At 45.4% G+C, this 25,071-nt stretch overlaps 1 protein-coding gene and 1 long non-coding RNA gene across 2 annotated transcripts in view; one reads left to right on the forward strand and one right to left on the reverse strand.

Annotated features, from left to right (window-relative positions):
* Positions 1-12,748: 12,748 nt before the first annotated feature.
* Positions 12,749-16,861, reverse strand: LOC306801007. Its single transcript, XR_013773959.1, has 2 exons — positions 16,755-16,861; positions 12,749-13,129 (listed from the first exon to the last, which is right to left on the reverse strand). It is a non-coding gene; the product is annotated as an uncharacterized lncRNA (long non-coding RNA).
* CCDC3 (coiled-coil domain containing 3) overlaps positions 16,178-25,071 on the forward strand; it is a 35,122-nt gene continuing 26,228 nt past the window's right edge. The window contains exons 1-2 of the mRNA XM_079303605.1: positions 16,178-16,963; positions 17,888-18,062. Of these exons, the coding sequence (XP_079159731.1) occupies positions 16,509-16,963; positions 17,888-18,062 (630 nt within the window). The 5' untranslated portion in view covers positions 16,178-16,508. The remainder of the gene's footprint in view (positions 16,964-17,887; positions 18,063-25,071) is intronic.

Genomic DNA, 25,071 nt, shown 5'->3' on the forward strand with positions numbered 1-25,071 from the left:
TAAGAGCCCCAGTAGTGAAGGCCAAATTTGAACTGAGCACAGGTGCTATTGGGGTCACAGCTGGACATGGTGAGTTTTGGCAGCAATAGTGTGTAGAGAGAAAATATGGGAGGGTGCTTTAGGATCCTGAAGGATTTTTGTATGGGATATGTGAACTTAAGGCTGGGGCAGGAGAGCTCAGGAAGGTGAACTTCTTAACAGGCATTTTCTCTTCTTTATTCTTTGAAAGCAAAGGGCCATCTAAGATTTGGTCTGCCTGAGACTAGCCAGTAAAGTACATTTTGGGATTGAACAGGGAAAGATTGTGTTTGAGAGTGAGAGCTGGGTTAATATATTACTTTGGTTTTATCCCTTTGGTAAGAGTTTTGGCAAACTCTTCAGTGTGATATCTCTACACACCAAATCTCCAAGAACTTCCTAGCCAGCTCCTGTAAAGGTATCATTTGCCCAAACCATTACCCCAGACACATCTCATCCTTGAACCTGGGAAAGAAGAATGAGTGAATGTCACTAGAGGAATTCAAGAGAGAAAAAATAACTTCTGTGGGAATGATTTTACACAGATTAATGTATTTCATGGACCACTTGGATTTCAGGTGACTGAACTGTGTTGGAAGAATATGCTGTTTTCTCCTTGTTCCTGTGCTTGCCACTTCCATTTTTCAGCACTTGTTCACCACTAAGCTCAGGAAGGCAAAATCAATAGTGCTCTAACATTAATAATTGAGCAAAGTAGGCAGCCAGCTGAGTAAACCCCATCTCACTTGAAATTAGAGCAGTTACTCCTGGCTTGAGCTAATATATCTGAGAATTAGGTGTAGGCTGAGGTGGAAAACAGAATAAAACCACCAAAATAAAATAAAAAAGCCAAACAGATGGCTCCCCCCTGTGCTGTGCTGTCGTGATTCTCACCAAAGGAGTGGCAGAACAGAAGTGAATAAGCATTGCTCTCTTGAATCATTCTGTGTTGGGATGCAATCAGGCAGAATAGTTTGAAAGCATCTTTAGTTTGTAGGAATGATCTCTCCAGGGGTCTGAGTGCTATTTCCAGGCTTCATCCTAAAGCATAAATCATGTACTTATTGAGAGCTGATCGTATAAAGTACACAAAGATAAGAGTGTGAGCTTTTAACTTGGGGAGTGAAAAAAAAAAGGCAATAAACACACTATAGAAAGTGTTTATGAAGGGCATTTGGACACTCTCACAATGCAGGGTGAGAACCCCACTAGAATGTGATGCTCCACAACATCCCCTCACTGAAATGCTGCCATTTCTGGAAAAGACTGCAATGAATTCCTAACACCCCTGGTGAAGTTACACAGTGCTAAGGGACAGGGTCTTTTAATCCCAGTAAACCATTGAGCAGTAGGATGTCACATCAGATTCTCATACCACCCTGGTGGCTTCTGCAGTTTATGGATGAAAGTTGCCTACATTATGACTTCTTTGAAAGTACTGGGTTTGGGAATCTCTAGATTAAACCTGTTCATAAATATTGAGAAGAGGGGGCTTCTCTGAGGGATAGTCTTGTTTTAATGGGGCAGAATATCAGTAAAGACATAAATCATTTCTGAGACAGCAGGATATAGCTGACAAAGGAATTCAATGAGGATTAATATTAAGGTGTCAGCAATCCAGGAGATGCATGATAGTATCACTGCAGAGCCAACAGATAAAAAATACCATGTAAAGTTTTCCTTTCTTTTAGGGAATCTCCTGGGTTCCTTTTGCAGTGTGTCTAGGAAAAGTGCTCTGAATCCTAAGTAGTGTGAGGAGCCTGATTTAAAAGTGTTAAAATATTGCCAAGGGATGGGAGCATTCACAAGGACAGCACTCTGGGGTGGTGCTGAGCACTCACTGCATCAGTGCTCTTAGGTGCCATGTTGAGGATGAGCTGAGTAATGCACCAAGTTATCCCATGGAGAATTGCCTGCCATTTCTGCAAGGAGCAAAAACTGCCTGTCATCTCTCTAAGGGGGAAGAATCAAGAAAACATTATGAACTGGTGCAGGGGGGAATCCCAGTAGTGTGTATCAAAACATCCTTTAAAGGGATGGCACAATCTCCCAGTTTGTTATTTGGGTGAAGCCTGTAGAAGTGCAGCTAGGGCTGCATTTCAGCAGGGTAGAGTTTGTAGCCTTTCTCCCAAAACAGAACAAAATCAAAGCCTTTTATTTTCATGGCTTGCAATATGTTTTTTATGATTTCTTTTCAATGGCCTGCAACACAAGTGGTGTGGCACGAAGAGATTGTGATATTCAGAAGCAAATGAAACTAAAGCTTTTCTGGATAGGTCTTATCTGTATCTCCTCTCTGAGATCTGTCTTTGCCCTTTGGCTTTCTGTGCAGCATTTGACATTATGTGTAAATCCAGAAAAGACTGGCAGAGCCAGGGGAAACCCAGGAGGCAATTATTTCTTCTTGAAAGAGCTCAGCCTAAGCAGTCATCAGTGACCTGAACTGTCTATATAGAGAATTTAGGTAATTGTGCTGCCACCTTGCCAGCAGAGCTGGGTTTTTATTAATAACTTTTTGCAGTGACCAGCAAATATTGTCATTAAATATGTCAGTGAAGGAGCAATTGCACAGCTCTTAGCTGCAGCAACCACTTCTGGTCTTGTGGGTGCTGCCATTATCCTTTGAGACCAAGGTGGGTCCAGCAGAGACCACTAGGTTGAACAAGAATATCCAACCATGAACTCAAGGGCTAGAGGAAAGAAAAGTAGAGGCTTGTTTGTCCCTTATGAGCCACTTGGATGTGTGCAGCCTGGAGGTGTACAGATGGAATGAAAAATAAGACCATGTAGCATGATTCAGCTGATCCCAAACAAAGGTTAGGGGCAAGGAATTCCTATGTGAGCAAAGGGAAGGTTTGCAGGGAATTTCCCTTGGCTCCTTTTCAAAGTTCTGGCTGCTGCATATTGACCTGTGAGGCATTTGTTTGGTTTGGCTTTTGTTTTCTTTTTCTTCCTTTTTTTTTTTTTTTTTTCCGTTTTCAGTTCTTGTCTGTTTTGTTTCTGAAAGAGTGACATCCTGGCCCCTCACTTTTCTGGAGGCAACACATTCCTTGCAGCTCTCTGTTACCAGGAGGACACAAAATACTCTTCATAATTACACATGATTTGATCATTCCAGCATTTCTACCTCTTCCCAGAAGTTTTATTATCATAATTAATTTGTCTGGCATCTCCTTACAGCTCTAGGCATTTTCCCAAACCTTTAAACACACAGTTAGCAGTTCTGAACGTTTCACTGCTGTATTTCTTTTCCTCAATTTGCTGGTTGTAAATTTTTTGCTAGTAGTCTTTCCTGCAACATGAGCTATGTTCATGTAGTCCCTTTTACTGTGGTATCATCATACTCCAGGATCTCTTCTTCCCCTCAGCACTGTAATTTTAAAATGAGAATCTGGGGTACAGTGGGACTAAGATTCATCTTTTGGTGACTTGCCCAAAATATCATAGAGACAGGAAAGAGAATTACACTCTGATGTCCTGACTCCAGCTCCTGCTGGGCCAGCTGGGTTTTGCTGCCTTACAATGTATTTCTCTTTCAGAAAATATTCTGCAATTTCCAGTCTATGCAGAACTCATCACTTTCTTAACTGCCTTTAAGGAAAGATGAACCAAGAGGGAAGTGATCTTAAGAACCAAGGATTCCTATGGGAAATTGTCTTCTAGTTTCTGGATATTGGGCAGAAAAAGATCTTTTGCTTGATCTAAACTGTGGAGTATTAATCATATCATCTGTTCATTGTCTCTGTATATGATTGCATTTGTCTATATTAAGTTTCTTCAATCTCAGAGGGATGTAAGAGAGATGATCACAAAAATGTTTGGTTTCAATAGCCAACCTAAATCACATTAAAACATCAGTTTCAGCCTCCTGTTTATTTCATTAAGGGTTGGTAGGTTACTGAAATGAGGAACTCTAATCACAGCACAACTCTTGGTGTGATTGAGTGTGATCCCTCAGTCACCACACAATAGGCAGAGCTGTGCATTAGCCTGGACTGCATGTCCTCAGGAAAAGCAATGGTGGAATTAATCCTACCTCTGTTATTGCAAATTAATTGTACAGGCTGCCAAAATTCCCCAAATTCTCACTTTTCATCTGTTTAAACTCAACCCCGTGTAATGCTCTTCTCTCAGCTCACAAGACCCACAGGTATCCTCAGTCTGAGTACAGTCCACCTGTGCCTTGTTTGCTGGAATGGGAGCAAGAGCCCGGAAAACAAAGCTGCTGATGGAGATGCCAAAGTCGTGCTCTTTGTCAGACAGAAACCGATTCAAAAATCAGGTTTCAACCTATGCAGAACTTGGCCAAATCTTACTATTAACTTGGCTTCCAGCACAAGCAGCACAGTACTGCAATACAAAACCCCCTTGGTGGGTAAAACCACTTTGCACACACTGTTGGATTATAGCTGAGTAGGATTAGAGATGTCCTGGTGTGGGCAGCTTTCTCCAATGTCAGAGAGAGCTGGCTCTCCTGGCTCAGCACCCTGAGTCCTGCTGTGGTTCGGTGTGAGAATGTGGTGAGCAGCCTGGGATCTCCACTCCCATCAGGTTGTGCTCCTGACAGTGTCACAGGAGGGAAGCAGTCACCGAGTCCATCACGACTGAGAGAGCAGCTTGCCAGTCTTAGACATGGTGGCTAGTGGCACCCAACAAAGTCCTAAATAATTTCACTGCATTTACTCCAAATATACTTTTACCTATTAACTGGGTAAGGCTTTAAAACAAACAACTAAACAACAACAACATAAAAAAACCCCAAAACAAACAAACAAAAGCTGCCCCAAAGAAGAATAGAAAGGACTTCAAAGCATTTCACTTCCATTAATTAAGCTATATGTCTGTGTCAGTCCGTGTAAGCCAACAGACATTCAGCAATCCTTATCTCTACACCGCTGACCCTGATAAAGGTCTAATTGCCTGAGAAATGTGCAGCCCTTGGGACTGCAGTGGCAAAAGCAATTTCCTTCTGCACAATGGAGCCTTAACGAAAACACCTCCCGCTTAATGAAAGCATGGAAGATTAAGGGACAAAGGTAGGGGCGTGGAGCTGGGCTGCAGCCAGCCGGCTGTGCGTGGAATGGCTGGGGGCAGGAGGAGCCCCAGGCAGAGCAGGAGGTGCCTGTGCCATTCCTGCTGGTGTGGGGGGCCCTGCCACATCCCCAAATACAGGTGCCACCGAGGTGCTGTCTGTCCTGCTGGGACCGAGCCGGGCACCGCCAGCAAGGATGAACTCAGTCCCCGCAGCTGCCGTAATTTGCCTGAGCACAATCTGGCCACTTGTTTCAGAAGCGTTTGGAGGTGAAAGGATTGAGGACAGAAAATGTGTTTGTAACAACAGACTTTCTTTGTTGCAAGTTAAAGAGCCGAGTTTAATGCAGGCTGCAAAGCTGACCCTGGGGTGAAACATCACTGAGCGTCCTCAGAGGCTGCCCTCCCACGCATGAGCCAAACTCAGAAAGTCTTTGATCCATTCGTGTTTAAAAGTGACGGAGAGGGGGAAAAGCCCTACAAATTGTTCTAGAGATAGAATAAAACAGCGGAAGCAGCGGAGAGAGGTTAATGTGGATTTTGCAGCAGATGCTAATGAGGGACAGTTTTCCCGTTTCCTTTCTGGTTTAGAAACAAGTTTTCGTGAAAGATATCTAACAGAGATAGTTATGGAAGATCTTATGAAGCATAAAGCTGAGTAAAAGACGCGGTGTTCGGGGGGCTACTCACAACTCCCTTTTTTTTCTCCACACAATTAGAAAAAGAGGAGTTAACACCTGTGCTTGCTTTACTTAGCCATTTTTCACATTTCCAGTTGTTCTCAGGGGAATCAAAGTGACAGATTTATGCAAAACTGCAGTTTGGATCTTTTCTTGCCCCGGAGCAAGGCTTTTATCCAAGGTTTTCTTTCCCCTTCATGAGGGGATGGTGAAGAGGCGGAACGCATCACACTTAGAAACAGCAAAGGAAAAAAAAAAAAATCTTTCACAGCTGTTTCTAGCAGCTGAGATATATTTAATCCAAGCTAGAGATTAACATGCACCTCTGTGGAAGAGCTGTTTCCCCTCCTCCTGTGGTTGTTATCACCTGTGTAGCAGACAGGGCTCAGAGATGAACTCAGCAGCAAACTCATGGTGAGAGGATAGAGGACTACAATGGGAAATCTATCAGCAAGTGACTTTTTGTCCTTATTCCCAGAAATTCCTGCTATGGATTGGTTCTCCAAGTAAGATGTGCAGCTTCTTTGGGCTGTCTACATTACGAGTGCCACTTCTAAGTGCTTCAGGACCTCAGTTTTGCCTGTGTCCAGCTCCACCAAGCCTCTGTACAGCAAGGTTTTCAGCAGGGTACCTGCAAAAAGCGGTTCTGTAACTGTTGCGCTGGAGATGGGATGAGCAGAGGTCTCTCTCTCTGTCCCAGCGCTACGTGCACGTAGATGCAAATGAGTAATGGCAAATCTTCAGTAGCACAAGAACTCCTGCTGTCTCTGCAGGGCGCTGAGCCATGAGCAGCAGTTTGGAATGTGCCCTCCTGGTGAGCACTTATGTTTTATCTTCCCTGCTCAGCGTGCAAATGCCCTGAAATCCCATCCCTGAATCTGTAAGGGTTTGGGAGGCAGAACTATTAACACCTGGATGGACTTTCCTGTGGTGCTTGTCTCCGTGTTATCTGAGTGCTGCAAACAAGTTAATGGATGTGAATTCACAATCCCTTTATGAAGAAGCTGGTACCCATGTGACCTACCAGGCTTGGCATTTTTGTCCCCAAATCTTATCCTTCTAGTCAATCTCCTTCTCCATCCTCATGTTTCAGCCAGATTTGAAAGTCTTGCCTCTAGTCATAGAAAAAAAAGCCTCCTACACATGAAAAAAAGAGTCTACTTACTCTTTAGACTGCCCTGTGAAGAGAGCATTGAAATCTTTTCTATAGAAATCCCACCCAAGATAAGCATATAAAATGTGATATTTCAGCCCAAACAATTAATGCAATCCATGGAGAAGCCAGGCAGCTCTGCTGACAGATCATATAATCCAGCAAATCATTTGCTTTGGCTGCTGCACTTTGTAGCCTTCACGGGCTTCAACAGCACCTGTTTTGTACATGTGTCACCAGCCCCTGAAATGGTGGCCAGGGGACAGCTGTCCTGGCCTTGACATATGATGTGAATTAGCCAGCCTTGCACTGGCTGCTGTGTGTGTGCAAATGCAAGGGTCCCTGTTCATCAGTCTCTGCCACTGGGTCATCAGCAGTTGTGTGGGTGAGTTTCAGCAGAGGCAGGTTCTGGAGCTGTTGCTTCCTTCTTTGCAAATTTGCAATTCTGATGGTGTGTGTGACCATCTTATTGCCAAGGAATTTGGGAGCAGGACTAAATTACCAATAGGAGCTCATCAGCAGCATTGTTCTCCTCACAAGCATTCAAGCGAATCCTTCATGAATATTGGTGGCATTGCTGACCCAGCTGCAGAGGAAAGAAATTCTTCTGAGTCAGGAGGACAGTTGTGCTCAGCACCAAACCAGCTGATTGCCATCAGAAGAGGAGGATTCTCAGTGAGGGAGCTGGATCAGAGCCCATTTCACTGCCTTGGCCACATGCTTGGGTTAACTCACCAGGTTAAGTGTAGTCTTTTTATCCTTTTTAAAGGGTAATTTCTAAGATCCAAAGAAACCTCCTGCTCATTGGTGGAAGGACGTGCTTTCATGTCAGCTGCTCTGTGGATAGAGCTCTATTTGATAACATGGCAGAGAGGTACAAGACCTACTTAAGGCAGAAAAATACAAAGCCTATATGCTAATAGAGCAGGGCCTTGACCCATTTAGTGAGTTTTTTTCTAGGTGCTTTGATGCCCTCTCGGCAGCAGTTCAAGTGAGAAATTTGCTGGCTGGTGGTTGGGGAATAGGTGGTTCATGGGGAGTAGGCACATCTCATGTGAGTGTTGCTGGAAGTGGGTGGGAAGGTTAAGACCCTGCAATTGTCACCCCAGACAAGAAAACTCACCTCTCTCCTCTTGGTACTTCATTTAAAATGGCCCAGGAATTGAAGTAAGTGCAGGATGCCCATGAGAAGAAAGGTGGTTTGGGGATGATGGTGGGGCTGTGATGGGGCAGGCACAGCAGCTCTCTGGCTCCAGAAGGGTCAGGAGCACAGGGAGCAGCTGAGAGAGGCATAAGGCAGGGCATGACACTCAGGCTAAACCCAGCTTTCAGCAGGACAACAGCCAATGCGAGCTGGCCAGTGTGAGAGTGAAAGCTGCTGTTACAGATGGTCTGATAACTCCTGTGGGGATGTACAGGTTTCTCTAATGGGGTTTGTTTTGTACTGGACATCTCCAGCCAGTGGTCATGTAAAAAAAACCAAAAACAAACAGCTTAGGGTTCTCATTGTTCTCTTTTCCTTCCTTTCTTGTCCTTATTTCTCTAGTTTTACCATATACTGTTCAATTAGTTAACTTAATTCCTTCACTTGCTCCTTCTTTGCTTAAAATTTTCCTTGACAAGGTATTTCCCTTTTCTTGCTTCCTAAAGTCTCTTTCTACCGCTTCCTCTGCCTTTCCCCCACTGTCTTCAGCTTTCTCCTGGGCTCTGCATCCCTGTGTCTGCCTCATCCCTCATTATTTCCTACCCCTTCATCTGTGAGGGTTCCTGGGGTGCAGGGGCACTTCTAACCCTGTGGTGGTCTACAGTAATCTGTCACTCAGTGATCTCTGCTGCCTTGTCTCTCTTTGCCACAAGTCTCCCCCTCCAGATGTGCATGCACATCTGTCCAGGAGTCACACACAGCCCCAGAGCCAGGAGATTTAAGTCAGACCCCATTCAAGGAAGTGCCACCTTCAGTGGGATTCCCCACTCCAAATCCAGAGCTCTTTGGGGGTTGAATGAGACATGGGATGGGAAGCAGCTGTTTTTATTCCCCCACCCCATGAAAAATAATCAGGTACTACACTGATTAGTGCAGTTTGAGAGAAGAGAATTTGCACTGAAAATAAAGCATCTCTTGGTTGATAATGAAAAATATTTTAAATAAAAATGCTTTAAATGATATAGAGTTGTTTTGTAATAGAACTGTCATATACCATGAGACAACTTTACTGGAAAGAACATTTATAATGAGAAACAAATCACACTGACCTCTGCTATAGGCTTGAAAGCAGGTTTCTTTGGGGTTGTGGGGACTCATTTGCCCTCCAGCAGTGGAAGAATTAAGATGTAATGTTTAACATAAACAAGAGAGGTTTAATCCCAAATCCTTGTGGGAGAGCACTTTGTGTTCTCTCGAAAGTTCAGTAATTCCATAAGCAAGATGGACAGTTGGGTTATTTTAGACTCAATGAAAACAGGGGAGGGACAGAAAGGATGTCAAAGGGAATTAACTCATCAGAGTAAGAACCCAGTTGTAAAAACTGAGCAGAGAGTGAGTTCAATTGCATTAACCATACATGGTGACAAGGTCTCTCATTAGAAGATGCCTTTTTCCCCTTTTTGTTCTGTCCAGCCAAACTGCAAGAAGAGATGTTCATCTACATGGGATCATCCCAAGCTGGGGCTGGGCAGCCTCCTGTACACAAATGCCCATTGCTGTAAGAGGAATGTAATGTAAGAGGAATTATTCTCATTTCCACTTGGGCTCTACACAAGACCCTCTGAGGGCAGGTGCTGCTTTCTGTGTGATGAAGGAAGAAAGGCTGCACAGGGACACTTGTTGTCTCTGATGACCTGTCTCTGCTGGATCTACCTGCACATCTTCTCTGCACTCACAGAGTGGGCTTTGTTTGGGAGCATCTTGGCCCTTTTGAAAGGCAACCCCTTCTACAGCTCTGCTGTGTTCTGCTTCTCTTCTGCTGGGGACACAGAGAAAAGTCTGCCCCAGAAATGTTACACTTAGAGCATTGAATTCACTTTAGAAGAAAACTGTGTCGAACATGTTACCTCCAGCTGTGATTCAAAAACTGAAGAAAATGAAACTCTCAGGAAACATAGGAGGAACAAGACATAAATCCAGAAAGCTTGAACAAAGACAGAACATTTCACATCTCTATTTTTTTATTTCCAGACAAGAAGCCAAAGTCCTACAGTATGACTGTTACATTAGGACTTAGATATGTAAGCATCACTTTTCTTCATCACTCTCCTGTGATCCTGCAGCTGAAGAGAACCACTGTGAGTGACTGGGTGCTGGAAGGATTATTACCCTGGCCCAAAACCAGGCCAGAATTACCTTCACTTGATAAGTGAATCTTGGATTGAAGGGCAGGTTGTACTTTGCCAATACAATTTTTCTTCAGGAGTGACTAATGAAAATTGTTCTATACTTGTGTAATGTTGACTAGCAGAACAAATGTGGTTCTTGGATAAAAGAACAGAAAACCAAATAGATGTGGTAGTGCTTCTCTCTCCCTGGCTCTTTGGAGACCAGGCTTTATAATCCTGAGTTCATCTCTGGTGTCTGCTGAAGAAGAGAATGTTAAAAAAAGTCTGGGGCAATCAAGCTACAGTAATGTCCAGTCATCTTGTCACCAAGTAAATGAAAGTGTGTTCGATGTATTCAAGGGAGTACTTGATTATTGGATTATAAATGCCAAAGCTGGGTGAGAATTTCTATTAAGAGAGGTTTTTTGTAGCAGACAACAGCATGGCATGAACCTATAAATGGAATCGGAAGCCAGTTAGATCCAGAAGGAGAAAAAGCATAAGATTTTAGCATTGGAATGACTGACCAAGGAATGACCTGTCTTCTCCAGAACCTGAGATTTTAAAGTGAGAATTGTGTGTCTCCCACTTTCTTCTTCTAAATTCAGTAATGATCATGACACAGGAGTCCCTGGGTGACATCATCATTGTAAACAGACTAGACTTTTCTAACAATCCCTCTGCCTTTAAAACCTCTGATGCTTAAAAAGTGCCTTTACCTGAGCCAGGGTTCACTTCAGGGACAGGGGAATTGGACATCTTTATTCCTTTCTCCCCAGCTGTGGGAATGCTGTGTTTGGATATCTTTCCCATCACTGGTTGTGTCAGTGGTATGTGTTATGCAGATGTCTACTGGGAGTTATGCTCAGACAGCACATTTGACACTGATTTATGAACAGACTTATGAGTGCAGCAACTTCAGGCCTCTGCTGACTTGGGCTGGAATCAGCTTGCACGTTGTTGCTATTCTTGTTCTTGGGCCTGCAGTCATGGCTCATGAACCAGCTGCTGCAGAAATGTGGATCTGAGGAAGCCCTTGCCTCAGAGCTCTTCTGTAAACAGAGGGTGGAGGAGGCAGGTAGCCAAGGGAATCCAGGAAAAAGATGGGAGGTAAAGATGCTCAGTCATGATGAGCTGGAAAAGTACTGGATGTGGCAATAAATTAGATGGGCAGTGGTGGGCCAAGGCTGGGTTTGCCCAGGAAAAGATGCTGCAGGACTCCAGCATGAGACAAAAAAAGCATCTTTGTTTTGTGAATGGCAGGAAAGGGAGAATGTCTGGGAGAGACTACAGGAAAAGTGTTGACACAACCTTGAGAATAGAGAGAGAAGTCTAAAGTGAGGATGTCATCCAGGTTGTAAGTCCAAGTGATGGATGAGAGAAAAACTGTTCCCCTTCGGACATGGTGGGTCTGAGATGGGTATCAGATGTCAGGGAGCCAGGCTGAGATGGGAGTTTCAGTAGGAGAACACAGCTAACAGGACAGAGGTCCAGATCCAAAGGAAACTGCATTTGGATTGGTGAGGTTTGTCAGAGATCAGGGCAAAGGAGAGCAGGACTCAGTGACCATAGTGAGGGCAGAATGGAGAAGGGAGATGGGTTTCAAACTGAGAGTAGGTTTATATCAGATATTAGGAAGAAACTCTTTACTGAGAGGTGATGAGGCAGGCTGATGAATCGGCTGCCCAGAGAAGTTGTGGGTGTCCCATCCCTTAGAATGTTCAGCATCAGGTTGGATGGGACTTTGAGCAACCTGGTCTAGTGTAAGGTGTTCCTGCCCATGACAGAGGGGTGGATCTAGGGAATCTTTAAGGTCCCTTCCAACCCAACCCATTCTATGGTTCTGTGAAGATAGACAAGGGAAAAGGTAAAGGCCAAAGGGGACAAGAGAGGGCAGAAAGAGACAGTGAAGGTACAGCCAAAGATATCCATATTTACCAACTACCTGATCCTTCTACTCACTTTTCTATTTGAATTCAGAGAGTCTTTTTACTGCTGTGCATAAAATAAATATTTCCAAACTCTTTGAGAAAACTGTGTGTTCTGAACTGATTCCCAAAGGTCCAGTTTCTTCTTGGTCATGATTACTCTTCAAAGGAAAAAAAAAACCATGAAGAACTATGGCCAGGAAATGTGATTTTTTTTTTTTTTTTAATTTTTTTTATTAATAGGAATCAGTCCAGTATTGGTACAAAAATAGTTAAATACAATGGACCAAATGTCAAACTATGAGAAGAATGACTCAAATTAGAGAAGCATAGATAGAAGAATCTAACAAAAACATCTCTTCCTGTGGGGACACTAGCACTGCCAAATACTCATCTTTGTAGGTCACCCAGTTTAAAGAGCGGTAGGCGGGGGGAAAAAATCTGGGTTTGATATTTTGTACCCTGGACTACAAAGGAATCACTGCAGATATATAAATAAAAGACAGCTGGGCTGAGGTTTCAGATCACCTACATCCATGAGAAAGGCAGCCAGATTGAGCATGGTGCTCTCCTGTTTGATACCTGGACTAACGCTCAACTCAGTCAATACTTCAGAGGCAAAGAGAGACAGAGCAGAGCAATGTTTTATTAAAGGGTTTCAATCACCCACATTGCCACAGAAACAGCAAAGAAAATTACATAGCCCAGGGGGAGAAACCTTTGATTTAAATATCTATAAAAATGTGTGAAAAAAAAGGAAGAGCTTCTGCCTGGGAAAATTATGAGCCTGTCTCAAAGTCTACAAGACTATCTAAGCAGAGGAAGTGAATGAATAACTGTGGCACATGCATGAGTGGCTGAAAGTGCAGCCTGAGCAGTAATTGGCTCTCTTGGTGCTCCTCTGATTAGCTGGTTTTGGCTACAGCACTTGTCAGACTCACACTGAGTTCACAGTACGAAAGTATTCACACTGCACTGAAGAACATCTCAGATCAGCCAGTGGAAGCCTGCAGAGAAACAGCAAACACAGATCTGAAGGATGCAGTCTCCAGGGAGGGCTTTAAATCCTTACTTCATGTCACTAATTCCTTGTTATCTAGAGCTGGAAGAGAAAGGACTCCTGGAATGGATTCAGATGCTCCTTTTGCTTTTCACTACCTCAGAAATGAAGGGAGAAGAAAATTGATGGTGCTGATGTGGAGAGAAATTTAAGAACAAAATCACATTAATCACTGAATGTAGTTGGTTTAAACTCTTTACCTAAACACCCTTCTGAGTTGCTAATGAACTGAACAGCAAAAGGATCAGCTTATTGATATGGCAATGAAAGGTTACACACTAATAAATCTCCAGAGACTCCTGACAGGGAAAGGTCTCAGTTGGGGACATGTCACAGAGGGCAGGAGAGAAGATGAACCAGCCCAAGCCCTTACAGTGACAGTGGGTACAACACCAGCAAACATGAATGAAGGAGACCAAGGAAATCAGGCACATCCAAGGGAGAGGTATTTTTATGTGCAGACTTGCAGACCTACTGTGTCTCTTCCACAGTTATGGCTAAGACTCCCTTCAGCTCATTCAGCTCTGAAATCAACTCCATGGATGCCTGCTATATCCTCAAAATGCTGACACGACCACTCTGCACAATGACAGAGAAATTCCACAGAACATTAATTATTTGCATCCACACTCTGGTAATCACCACCAAAAAGCAATTTGGAGAGCATAAGCCAGAACCAGAGTGTGCCAGCAAATGCTGTTGTGTTTTCTGAGCTGTCTCACTGATTCAAGCACCCTAATCAAATATAAGCAGTTTAGGCTATTAATAGTAGCATTAAGGAAACACTTCCATATTTTGCTTGTGAGCTGCCTGTCCTTTCTCACCCTGTCCTCCCTCCCTAAATTATGTTATGTTATGCTATGTGGTGGCTAAATGAAATGTGAGGAGCAGCAGAAGAGATCAATCGCAGCTTACATCAGTTATTTCCAAAGTGGCTTGAGGACAGTTGACCATTATTTACTTGCAACACACAGTAAGCAGAAGTGAAGGTTAAATGTGAGGCTTTTCTACCCAGAAGATACCAATCTTGTATGTATACACAGAGAAAATAGAAACTTTATTTTACACAAGCTGAGAATTTGGTTCCTGGGACAAAACCAACCTTGGAGCTCTGCCTGCAAAGCAGTGGCACTGAAGTAATAAAACACTAGAATGTTGCTACCCACATTGAACACAAGATTTGCATGGATGAAGCTTCTGGGCTCTGACACCACTCATACCACTTGGAAAGACATGGACTGAAATGTAGAGACCACCTTGGATGGGCTGAACATTTCTCCCACCACTTGCAGCACTTCTCTCTATTCTTTACCAATATCTCAAGACACCATTTCTCAATAGAAACCTGAGGTTCAAATCAAAGCCTCCACTTACACTGGATTGCACAAAATGACTCCAGAACTGCCTCAGCTTTATCTGAAGTCAATATCAACCTCAATTCTTTGTTTTACTCTTTATTTTTTATTTATTTATCTAAAACCTACTGAAGAGGCTCTGAAACCATCTCTACCACAGTTTTGTCCCTTCAGGTTCCAAAGCAAAAAGCAGTTTTTCCTAGTGGTTAACATTAAAGAAATACTGAGCTGGTTGGTCTTTTGGGATTTCTTGAAGGTATTCTCTTAAAAAAATTCAAAATGGTATTTTAAACTTTTTTCCTGAAAGTTGGAAGTAATTCATTGGTCTTCGAGAAACAGGGAAAAAAATTAGAAAAACTCTGTAATTCTGATTTTTTTTAGGGAAAAAATAATCAAAATCTGTTTATCTTTTAGCAAGAACCAACTTTGCTGTTCATGCATAAAGCTATGAAGTATATTGTAGCATCTTGTCATCATGAGATATTGTTAGACTCTTCAGCACAGAGATGAGACTGATTACACTATTCCAGAGGAAGACACTTGTCACTGAAGATGTTTCATCTCACTATTATAGAGTTGACTCAGCATTATTCAGCTGATGATTCATTATTTGGCACATTATTTGGAACCCCAGTCCTGCACAAGGATCCTCCTTTACCAGGTGCAGCAAGCACATGGAACAAAGAGGCACCTTCTGCTTCCAAGACTTCCTAGTCCTTGTAGAGGACTGGAGAGGCAGATGGAAACAGATGCAGGGTGAGATTAAAGGAACCAGCCAGGACATGATACCAGACTTTGATTAACTTTTACAGCCAGGGAGAGATTTAACTGTGACTGTGTCTCCATGATATTCATACAGAAAAAAAATCCAAAAGATTTTAAGCATCCCATGCCCATTCCTGACTATTATTCGAGTGAGATCAGATGTGGGAAAAGGAGAATACTGAAATAGAAAGAGGCTGTTGGAGGCTGTGAATGGTGCAAGGCCCCCAGGGATCCTTGGGAGAAGCTCCACAGCAGTCTGTATGTGGAGAGAGGGTCAGTCTTTGAGCTCTCTGCCAAAAAGCTGAAGGAGCCCTAAGCTGCATCAGACTGTTCTAGGATGATGCAGTGGGAAGTCAAAATATATTGATACTTGGCTTTTTACTTTTACCTTGCTCACCAGATGTATTTTGGAAAATGGTTGCAGGCTGCTAGGAAGAGCTGGTCTCCTAAATCTGCAAGTTTTTCTCCAGGCTCATTTGAAGTGGGAGAAGTGGATGACTAGAGTTACAAGTTTCTACATAAACACATCTTAAGTTTCCCAAGATTTTCTTTCCTAGGGAACTGTGCACAGCCCCTTGATCCACTGGCTCCCTTGCACTTCCAAAACCCTACGAGCCACACCTGCAGCTTCCAAAGACCTGGGTGCCACCAAGTGCTCACCCCGAGTCCAGGGAGTGTCTGGCAGCAGCTGCCTCCACCCCGGAGTGTGCCTGCCTTTCCCATCTCTGCTCTTCTGCATCTTCCCTCTTTGCAGTCTCCGTCCTGTCCACCTCTTCCCTCTGCATTCCTCCTCTTCGCAACTCTGCCTTTGCATCCCTCCCCTTTGTAACCCTCCCTTTTCACCTCCCCCTTTGCACCTCTCTCACTTACATCCCTCCCCTTTGCCTCTCTGCCCCCTTCGCATCTCTGCCTTTTCCCATCCCTCCCCTTTGCATCTCTGCTCCTCGCATCTCTGTCCCCGGACACCCCCTGCTCCTCGGCCCTCCGCATCTTCGCCCCTTCTCCCCGCTGCCTGCTCGGCTCTGCGCCCTCTGGGCATCTGCCGCAGGCACCCTCCGCTGCTCCCTGCCGCTCCTTTGCACCCCCGACCCCTTCTCATCGCTCCCTCCCAGCCCCGGTCCCCGCAGCCTCCGGGGCAGCCCGCAGCGCCTCCGGGCCGTCCTGCCCCGCTGCAGCGCCGCGACCCCCGGCCCGGAGCCGCCCGCGATGCCGGCGCTGCCGGTGCCGGTGCCGGTGCCGGTGCCGGTGCCGGTGCCGGTGCCGGTGCCGGTGCCGGCGCTGGTGCTGGTGCTGGCGCTGGTGCTGGCGGGCCGGGCGGGCGGTGCCGGGGGCTGCCAGCTGCCGGCCGAGTGGCGGCCGCTCAGCGAGGGCTGCCGGGCCGAGCTGGCCGCGATCATCGTGTACGCGCGGGTGCTGGCGCTGCACCCCGACCCCTACGGCGCCTACAACTACCTGCCCTGGCAGAGGGGCCCCCCCGGCGGCCCCCAGCAGGGAGCGGGGGACCTCTTCTACTCGGCCGAGATCGAGCTGCTGTGCGACCAGGCGTGGGGCAGCATGCTGGAGGTGCCCGCCGGCTCCCGCCTCAACCTCACCGGCCTCGGCTACTTCTCCTGCCACTCGCACACCGTCATGCAGGGCTACGCTTATTTCTTCTTCCTCCGGTGAGTCGCGGGGCAGCGGGGTCCGGGGAGGGGTTGGGATGTCGCATCCCGGCTCCGGGGCATCTCCGCCCCGCTGCCGCTCTCCGCGCAGCGCCTTCGCCCCTGCGCTTCCACCCACAGTTTATAGGGGAAAAAAAACCCAAACACCAAACTCCCGGAGTACTCCAGCACTGTCGGCCAGCACACGCACGGGGAGCTGCTGTTGAGTAGCTCGTGGGTGCTGCTGCTTTTGTTTTTTGCGGCGGGACGGTCACAGAGCTGGAACAGCCAGCGGTTGTTTGCCGAAGTTTGGCATGGGAGTTTAAAATCCATCCCCAAATACTCACCCGATAGCTTTCCATCGACTCTCCCGAGTCCCAGCCAAGCCCTGACTTTGGGCTCATCGAAAGAATAAGAAAATAAACCACAATGTGGGAACACAGCCATCTCTGTGACCTTTCAATTCAAGAGCATTTGCAGTGGCTTGTTTTGAAATACTTAGTATATTCTTGCACTGGATGCATAACAAAACTCATTTTGATGCTGTCTAGCAAGTCTGCAGCAAGATCTTTAAACACACTTTATTGACACAAGTTATTTATTGACTGCTTGAAGGAGTACTTAAACTCTGGGCTCAAGGGAAAAGTGATGCAAATTTGGTAGAAACCATGGCCCAAAATACAGATTTGCCTCCTTCATGTGGTTTCATAGGTGTCTGCAGGGTGGAAGGAGCCTGTTTGGTCCTTACTGCTGATGATTGATCCAGTCCTTGTGGTGGAAATTGTCATTTTAGTGACTGACATGCCAGGGGAGCTGAGAGCCACTTGCTGGCTCAAGTCTGTGTGACTTCCTGTTGAGCCAGGCTGAAGTATGACAGGTGACTTCTGCAGGAGAGAGAGTGCTGTTCATTCTCACAGTGGGCTGCCCTTGCAATCTGTGTTCCAGAATGGATGAGAACTACATCCTCCTGCCACATGGAGTCAACTTCCAGGAGGCAATTTTCCCTGATACCCAGGAGAACAGAAGGATGTTTGCCAGCCTTTTCCAGTTTTCCAACTGCTCGCAGGCACAGCACGTGTTGAGCTTTTCCAGTGACTGGGAGATTCAAGAGGACAATCGGGTAAGGGGTTTGTTTGCTTTCCAGTGCTTGATTTCAAAGTGGGCACAGGCATTCCCATGTCCTTTGTGAACATATGTATATGAATGCAGAGCAGCAGGTCCCTGATTTTCCTGTTCCTTGGGTATTATCACTAGCAAAGGAACACACTGGTGAGGAAATATTAAACTGTTTCCAAAGCTGACCTCTGTGTTAACCTCTTTAGCTTCCCATAGACCTGAGCAAAGCTTGGTATCAACTTGCTCATGAGCAATAGGTTGAAAATAGTATTACTTATGATCCTGTCCTCCCCCACCCAGATCATTCCTGGGTTTGCTATCTCTAGACCTCATTTTTAAATTTCAGCTGAAATGTTCAGGAACAGAGATTTGCTTTTGAGCTTCAGTGTTCATCTCACGTAGCAAGAGCAGTGCCTGGACCATGACAGACTGTAAAGGATTATTCTTGCCTGACTCCACATAAGAGCATAAATGTCTACTGAGCTAATTGCCCTGAGCTGCCTTTGTTGCAGCTGGGGAAGAAGAGTCTTGAGGGCATGTTTCATGTGAGTGATGAGGGCAGGGTTCCTCTGGGTGATGCCAGCACTTACTTCTGAACAAGACAGATGAAATGTCTCTTTTTCCTTTCAAGGAAGGCCACAGAAAGCAGTTTACCCTTTAGGCAAGCCTCTCATAAGAACACATGGAAAGTCCAAAGATGCCCACTGTTGGTGGCTTCTGAGCCCCTTTATGGGATTGTAGTGTATATAATAAATGCAGGATTTTAATAAATGCATATTTGGCAGAGGAGCAACCTGTTATCATGTGTGTGCATGTTCTGGATATGCATATACTTTAGCAAAAGAGGAACTTGTAGAGCTGGCTTAGTGCCAAACCTTGTATCCTGAGGCTGGTGGTTTCCCCTGGTAGCTGAGAACCTTTTAATCACCTCTCTAGGTCAGGACTGACAGGACAGGTGTCATTGCTTGTGTCTTCTGTGGATTCACCCAGGGCATGATGTTTATGTATGACAGCAGATGTGTGAGTGCTTGTTTGGGAGATGGATGCAGGGAATTCAGTAGCTGGCTGAGCCTTCTCCTTTCACCACCTGGCTGAATGCCAGCATACAAAGTTTGAGCTGCTGTGTGACCATCTGGCCAGAGACACAGCTCCTCTCCTTGGGATGCCCCATGAGCAAGTGTTTTTTTTGCTGCTGGTATTTTGAGGAGGGAGTGTGGAATGGTGCTGTTCAAATACATGTGTGTTGCAATACAGCAGCAGAAATTGATGTTTAAGAGAAAATTAATTATCCTACAATTCAGTTGCAGAGCTATAACCCTGTCTGGGCAAGAAGGGGGAGGTGGAGAGCCCTGCCTCCTCCCTCCCACCCTCCCTGCTCCCCAGTGGCACAAACAACATACTTGGCAAGAAAAGGTGCTGTTGCTGCCAACTCCACAGATTTTTGTCCAGGGGAGCAAAGTGGCATTGAGGGACCACCAGATCCAACTGCCAGTTTCTGCTTGTGCTGCCTCTGCCCTGTTTATTTTGTCATGCTGAGCTAAATGTAGGGGATCTTGATGGGCTGGTGCTCGTTTATGCCAGAAGTGGATCTCACTGATCAGCTTTAATGGAAATCACCAGGCAGATACCCTCAGGGTAAGTTAGGGCAACCCTCAGCATATGTATCAAAAGTGCATTTCAGCTGTTGCACTCTTTGACCCGTGCAGATGTGAGCAGACTGGGGGGGGATTAGAGCTGCTGCTCCCACAGACAGGGGCCGGGGGCTTTACAGGCTTCAGCCCCCACCCATCCAGTGAACAAATTTAGCACAACTGATGGACACTTTGTCTCTCCGTCATAATGAAAAGTAAAAGCTTCCTCTGCACCAGTTAAAAATAGTTGGGGCTGACTGTGCTCCCATTCAGCTGCTGCATCTGTGTTTGCCCAGCCGAGCACCGGCTCCCGGCGCCCGCCTGCCCCAGCCTGGGAAAGGGATGACATTTCTGCCTGCTGCAATTTAGGAGTTTGCTCCTCAGCTCGTCCCAGTGTTTCCCTCCTCTCTCTGCCTTGTTACAGGTACTGGTGGCTTTCCACTTGTCACCATGTCTGCTCACATCCCGTCACAGTGTGAACAATTTCCATTTCCAAATGTGTTCGGCCGAGCTGCCCCGTGCTGGCTCCTAAGCTGAAATCTCTGGTGTGTGCCAGCTTCATGGAATTATTCTGAAGTTTTTCAAAAAGAGCCTCTTTGGGAGCCTGGGTACATCCAAAGTGGGGTTCTGTGATGGTGTTGAGTTGGGAAGAGCTTGGACAGAGAGGGAAGGGTTGTCTGATGAGGTTCAGACTGTAGTGAGGAGTCAGGGGTCTCATTAGCTGCTGTTACTTAAATTGTTACTTAAAATACACCATGGATATTTTGTTAAGTCAGAGAGGAGAGGTGGAAATGTTGAGACATTCAGAGCAGAAGGCAGCTGGGATGAAAGTCATAGGTGATAATAGATAATAGATGAAAGTCATCTGCCTCCAGATGTTGGATCAGCTGCATTCAGAGACAACTTAAACAACAGCAGGCCAGAGGAGTTTGGAATAAAGGAATGATGAAATTTTCTGTTTACAGACAAATCCCATACTCTGAAAGTCTTGGAATCCTGTTCTTGATATTTTTCTGGGATGGACACTTTAAGAGAGACTTTGGTGCTAGAAGCATGTGCAATTGCAATGGATAATTTGTATTTGCAGTCTAGGATGCTCAGACAGAATGTGAGAAAATCCCATGATGGATGAGTGTCTTTGCCTGTTGTAATACTACTCCAAGTAAGAGGTCCCTTCTGCAGGGTGTGCTTGAGCAGACCATGGAGCAGGTAACCCAAAACCTGCTGACATGTTGTCCTTCTGCTTGGCCTCTTCTGTCTGCAGTGCTCCTTGCATGTAGGCAGCCTTGTCTGGGCTGCTGAAGGGGTGGAATGAGGAAAACACTGGCTCCTTTTTCTCCTTCCATCAAATGTGTCTGATGATGTAAGAGAGAGCAAAGAGATGTGCAGGAACTTTTTGATGCATTGGGATGTGCCACCTGCCTTTTGCATCATGGTAAAATGCTTTTAATTTTTGGAAAGCCCCATGGTGTGTGATGAAAAGAGGTCAGAACCAAGGCACATCTTGTTGAGTATAATACTTTCCTCATCCTAGGCCTGCTGCTTTTGCTGTAAGCTAATTCCAGTTGCATTTTTAAGTCCCTTGCAGTCTGGGCTAAGAGCCAAATACCACTTTCATAGTTCCATAACCCCACAATCTCATAAATTCACTTAGGCACTTGTTCTGGCCATTTCAGAATGTAATGATAGCTCCTGCCATTGTTTCTTTAGGAATTTGCATTTTGGCCTCCATGTTTGCAGAGGCAAATACTAATGTGACTTCATCTTGACTTTTTGTCTCAGCCCTTTAGTGATGTTTGCAGATCTCTTGCTTTACTCCAGCTCGTTGTTGCAGGGGTTTCCACAAGGTTGTTTCTGAAATCAAGGGATGATGCAGCCCGTTGGGATTGAAATCTAGCCCCCCTAGAGAGTTTCACCATTTTAGTGCAAATCTAGGAGCTGTAATTTCTTCTTCTGGCCTTGTGCAGGCTTGTGTGATCTCATAAAGAGGACCTTGTTCCTTTGCACACAAGGGATTACATGAGAAGTGACTTGAGTCTGCTGTTGATAAGGACAATAGAAATCTCTAGCAACACTTGTGGTTATTATTCAGAGGAGCTTGAACTGGTTTTATCAATAGGTTGGTAAGGAAATGTGTTATTTTGGCCTCCTCCTTTATGTGTCCATGAGAGTTGCAAAATGCATCAAAACAAGGGACTGATGTCAGTGTCAGTCCAATGTGAGCAATAGTGAGAGCACTGAATAAACTCCTTGGAAATTAAGGAGTCCAATAACTTCAGTTAAGATCAGAGATTGCAGGGAAAGATTATACCTTTTATTAAATCTCTCACTCAAGCAGCAGAGCCACAACCATATTGTTACCTCAACTGATTTAGATGAATGGACTTGCCTTCTGAGAGACCTCCAGAGTTTTATCTGGGTAATAATAGAGCTTTTATGAGAGTGGTCAGTGTCCCAAATAAAAAGCAAGGTAATTAGTGGGTTAGCCTTGCAATCTACAAATATCTGTTTAACATTTTTGTGTTTGGATCTTCTCTGGTGGCACCATGGCTGCTGTAAGACTAATGACCTGACTGGGACACCTGGAAGACTTTGGAGTGGCGAGTGGCTGGAAAGGAAACTAGATAAGGAAAGCAGTGTAATTGCATAAATGGCCTTGCCACTACTGTGCAACACAAAAAAATGAAATTAAATTTCATTCTTCCTCTGTGGAAGTAGAGGAAATAGTTTCAGAATTATTTGTATTTTAGCAACTCCTGTATGCATGGATTGGGAGAGTGCCTGAGTCCATCTGTGGGCAGCAGCTCATCTCCTGGTCCCAGCCTGTCTCTTCCCTGATGCTCTCAAGCAGGTGTCCATCAGTGACACTTCACAGCACCACAAGGGCACAAGACACAGAGAAATTGCCACATGTACTAAAGGTCTCTGCCTACCAGAGAAGGGCTTGTTCACATGATGTTTGCTATGGGGACTTGTTTTGATCCATCTCTCAGGCAACATGCTCCCAGAGAGAGGGAAGAAAGAAGGAAAGTTGGGGAAGTCCCCATAATTTTTCAGACCACCCTGATTTTGGAAGTGATTAAATAGTGTAATGTCCAGAGAGAGCTTGAGCTGCCTTGGGTGCATGGGCCTGAGCTCTTCCCATGGTGGCTGAGATGGACATTGCTGATGCCAAAAGTCACTCTGCACTGTGAGTCTTGCAAATCCTGGCCACTAGGAAAAGCAAGCTGATAACTGTGTTGTCCATGTTATCCACAAAATTAAAATGAAAAAGTAATATTTTTTTCCTCTTATTAAAGGTAAGAGCTTCTGCTCTTGCAGAGTTCCTTCTCTGCTCCAAGTGCTGGGAGATGAATTTCAAGACTGGGAAATGCTGTTTATGGAGTTTAGAGCCAGCAGTCTTAGGAGAAGAAGCAGTCTGAAGAAGAGCAGTTGCCATCCTGGCTTGATAGAGATAGTTCTCTTTAATTCCCATGTACTGAGTTTTTGTGTTTGCTTGTAGCATGACCTGCATTAGATATTCTCCCTTCTCTTGTCTTAAGGCACTAGGGAAATCCAAAATAATCTCAGTTACAAACTGTGCTACATGGCAAAGGCAGTACAAAAAGACCTCAAAATAGAATTAAAGTGAGGTCCAATATCTAGTGGTTCAAACATCTTTTATATGTGGTTTCTTGCCCTGCCATTGGTTAGAGGAGTTGTTTCTCCATGAGCCTAATAGCATGATAGAAAGTGCCATCACTTCTGGGTTGTTTTCATAGTGATTTACAATGCTTTTGTTTTCCTCCCAGAAACTCACCCAGGGCATACCCCCTACCTACAATCTGTGTTTAATTTGAGTACATGTAAGCAATATCAGATGAAATGGAGAACTGCTGACAAGTGTCTGGGCAAAGGGAAGACCACGAGACAATTGATACATTTGGGTGATATCCCCAGGAGTCTTTTGGCACAGAAATGGCATTGATTCTTTTCTGAATATTCACACCCAGGCTGTGGTAGGGGACTTTTAGAGTTCTGACTGGCATATCCTTGTCAGTTTTCTATCTTTCCACATGCAGACAGGCTGATAAAACACAGAGGAAAAGATCACAAAGGAATACACAATAGCCTTATCCACAGGATGTTTCCATTGCATATGGTATTTATCATGTTTATAACACCCAGAAGGTGTTCTGAGCAGTGCTTCCCAACAGAAAAATGGGGTGATATCTCTGGTTTTCAGTTGTTTTTTAGAGGCACATTATTTCTGTTGGGGGTAGATTGGCTGGTTTTCATACACAATGCAGGAAGGATGACCTGATGTAACGTGGGAACCTTGGATTTGGTGTAATTTGTGAACAGACAGAATTGGGGATTGAAAATGGAGCTTTTCCTCACCCATCTGAACTCTTGTCCCCCGTGGCAGCCATGCTGGTGGGGAGGTGCTGAGGTGAGACCCCCACTTAACACTCTCCTGATACCAACAGGGGAGCCCCACAGGGTGCCACAGCTCCTGGTGAACGTGTTTGGACCAACCTGCTGCCTATCAGGCAATGCAGATACTCCAGAGCACGGCTCTGGCTGTGTCTCAGGCACATCCAAGTACATAATATCCTTAAAAATATTCAGTTTCCAGCTCTCCAAGCAAGGAAATGCCAAGACAATCAGGGGTGTGTGTGTGTGTGTATGTACTGCTGCCTCCTCGAAGGGTGAAGCAGCAATCCTTCCAGGAATTGGCTGGGAAGGGAGACCCACATGGCTCCAGGCTGCTTTTAATTACCCAGAGTCATACTTTAATGCAGTTCTGCCAAATGCTCTAAATCATTCCATATTTCATGGCACAAGGCTATCTGCTGCAGTGCTTAAACTTGGTGGTGAACAAGCACCTGACCCCATCCCCAGGACACTTTTTGGGTTCTCCATCTGGCTGGTGGGCCTGGAGGCTGAGCTCTGCATGCTGACAGACACAAAGGTGGGGCTGAAGGGACCCTGTTGTCTCTCCTCTGTTTCAGATCCAAGGCTGTCTGCTGGGATGCCATACCCTTGGGCTTTCCAGCCCAGACATGATTAAAAGACTTGCAGTGCTGGATTTGTGCTGCTGGGCACTAATCCTGCTGCAGTGCTTTTTTAGCTGGATAAAGAGTTTTTTGGGAGCCCCTGACCTTTGGAAGCCTCATAGCCAAGGGGCAAGGCACTGTGTAGATAGGAGAGGTGGGACTTTCATTGAGTTGGTCATGTTCCCTCTATGCTAACACAGAAATGGCTGAGGGAGTGGTACCCCTCTCAGTGGGAAGGTTGAAGCCCACCCTGAGCATCCACATGTGGAGGTGGGCTGGGAATTGCAGCATTGCAGTGAGAGTGGAGCTCTCACCCTTCCCCTCTGGAGATGACACTGTCATT

The sequence above is a fragment of the Erithacus rubecula genome (genome assembly GCF_903797595.1).
Source record: "Erithacus rubecula genome assembly, chromosome: 4".
In the NCBI taxonomy this organism is placed as follows: domain Eukaryota; kingdom Metazoa; phylum Chordata; class Aves; order Passeriformes; family Muscicapidae; genus Erithacus; species Erithacus rubecula.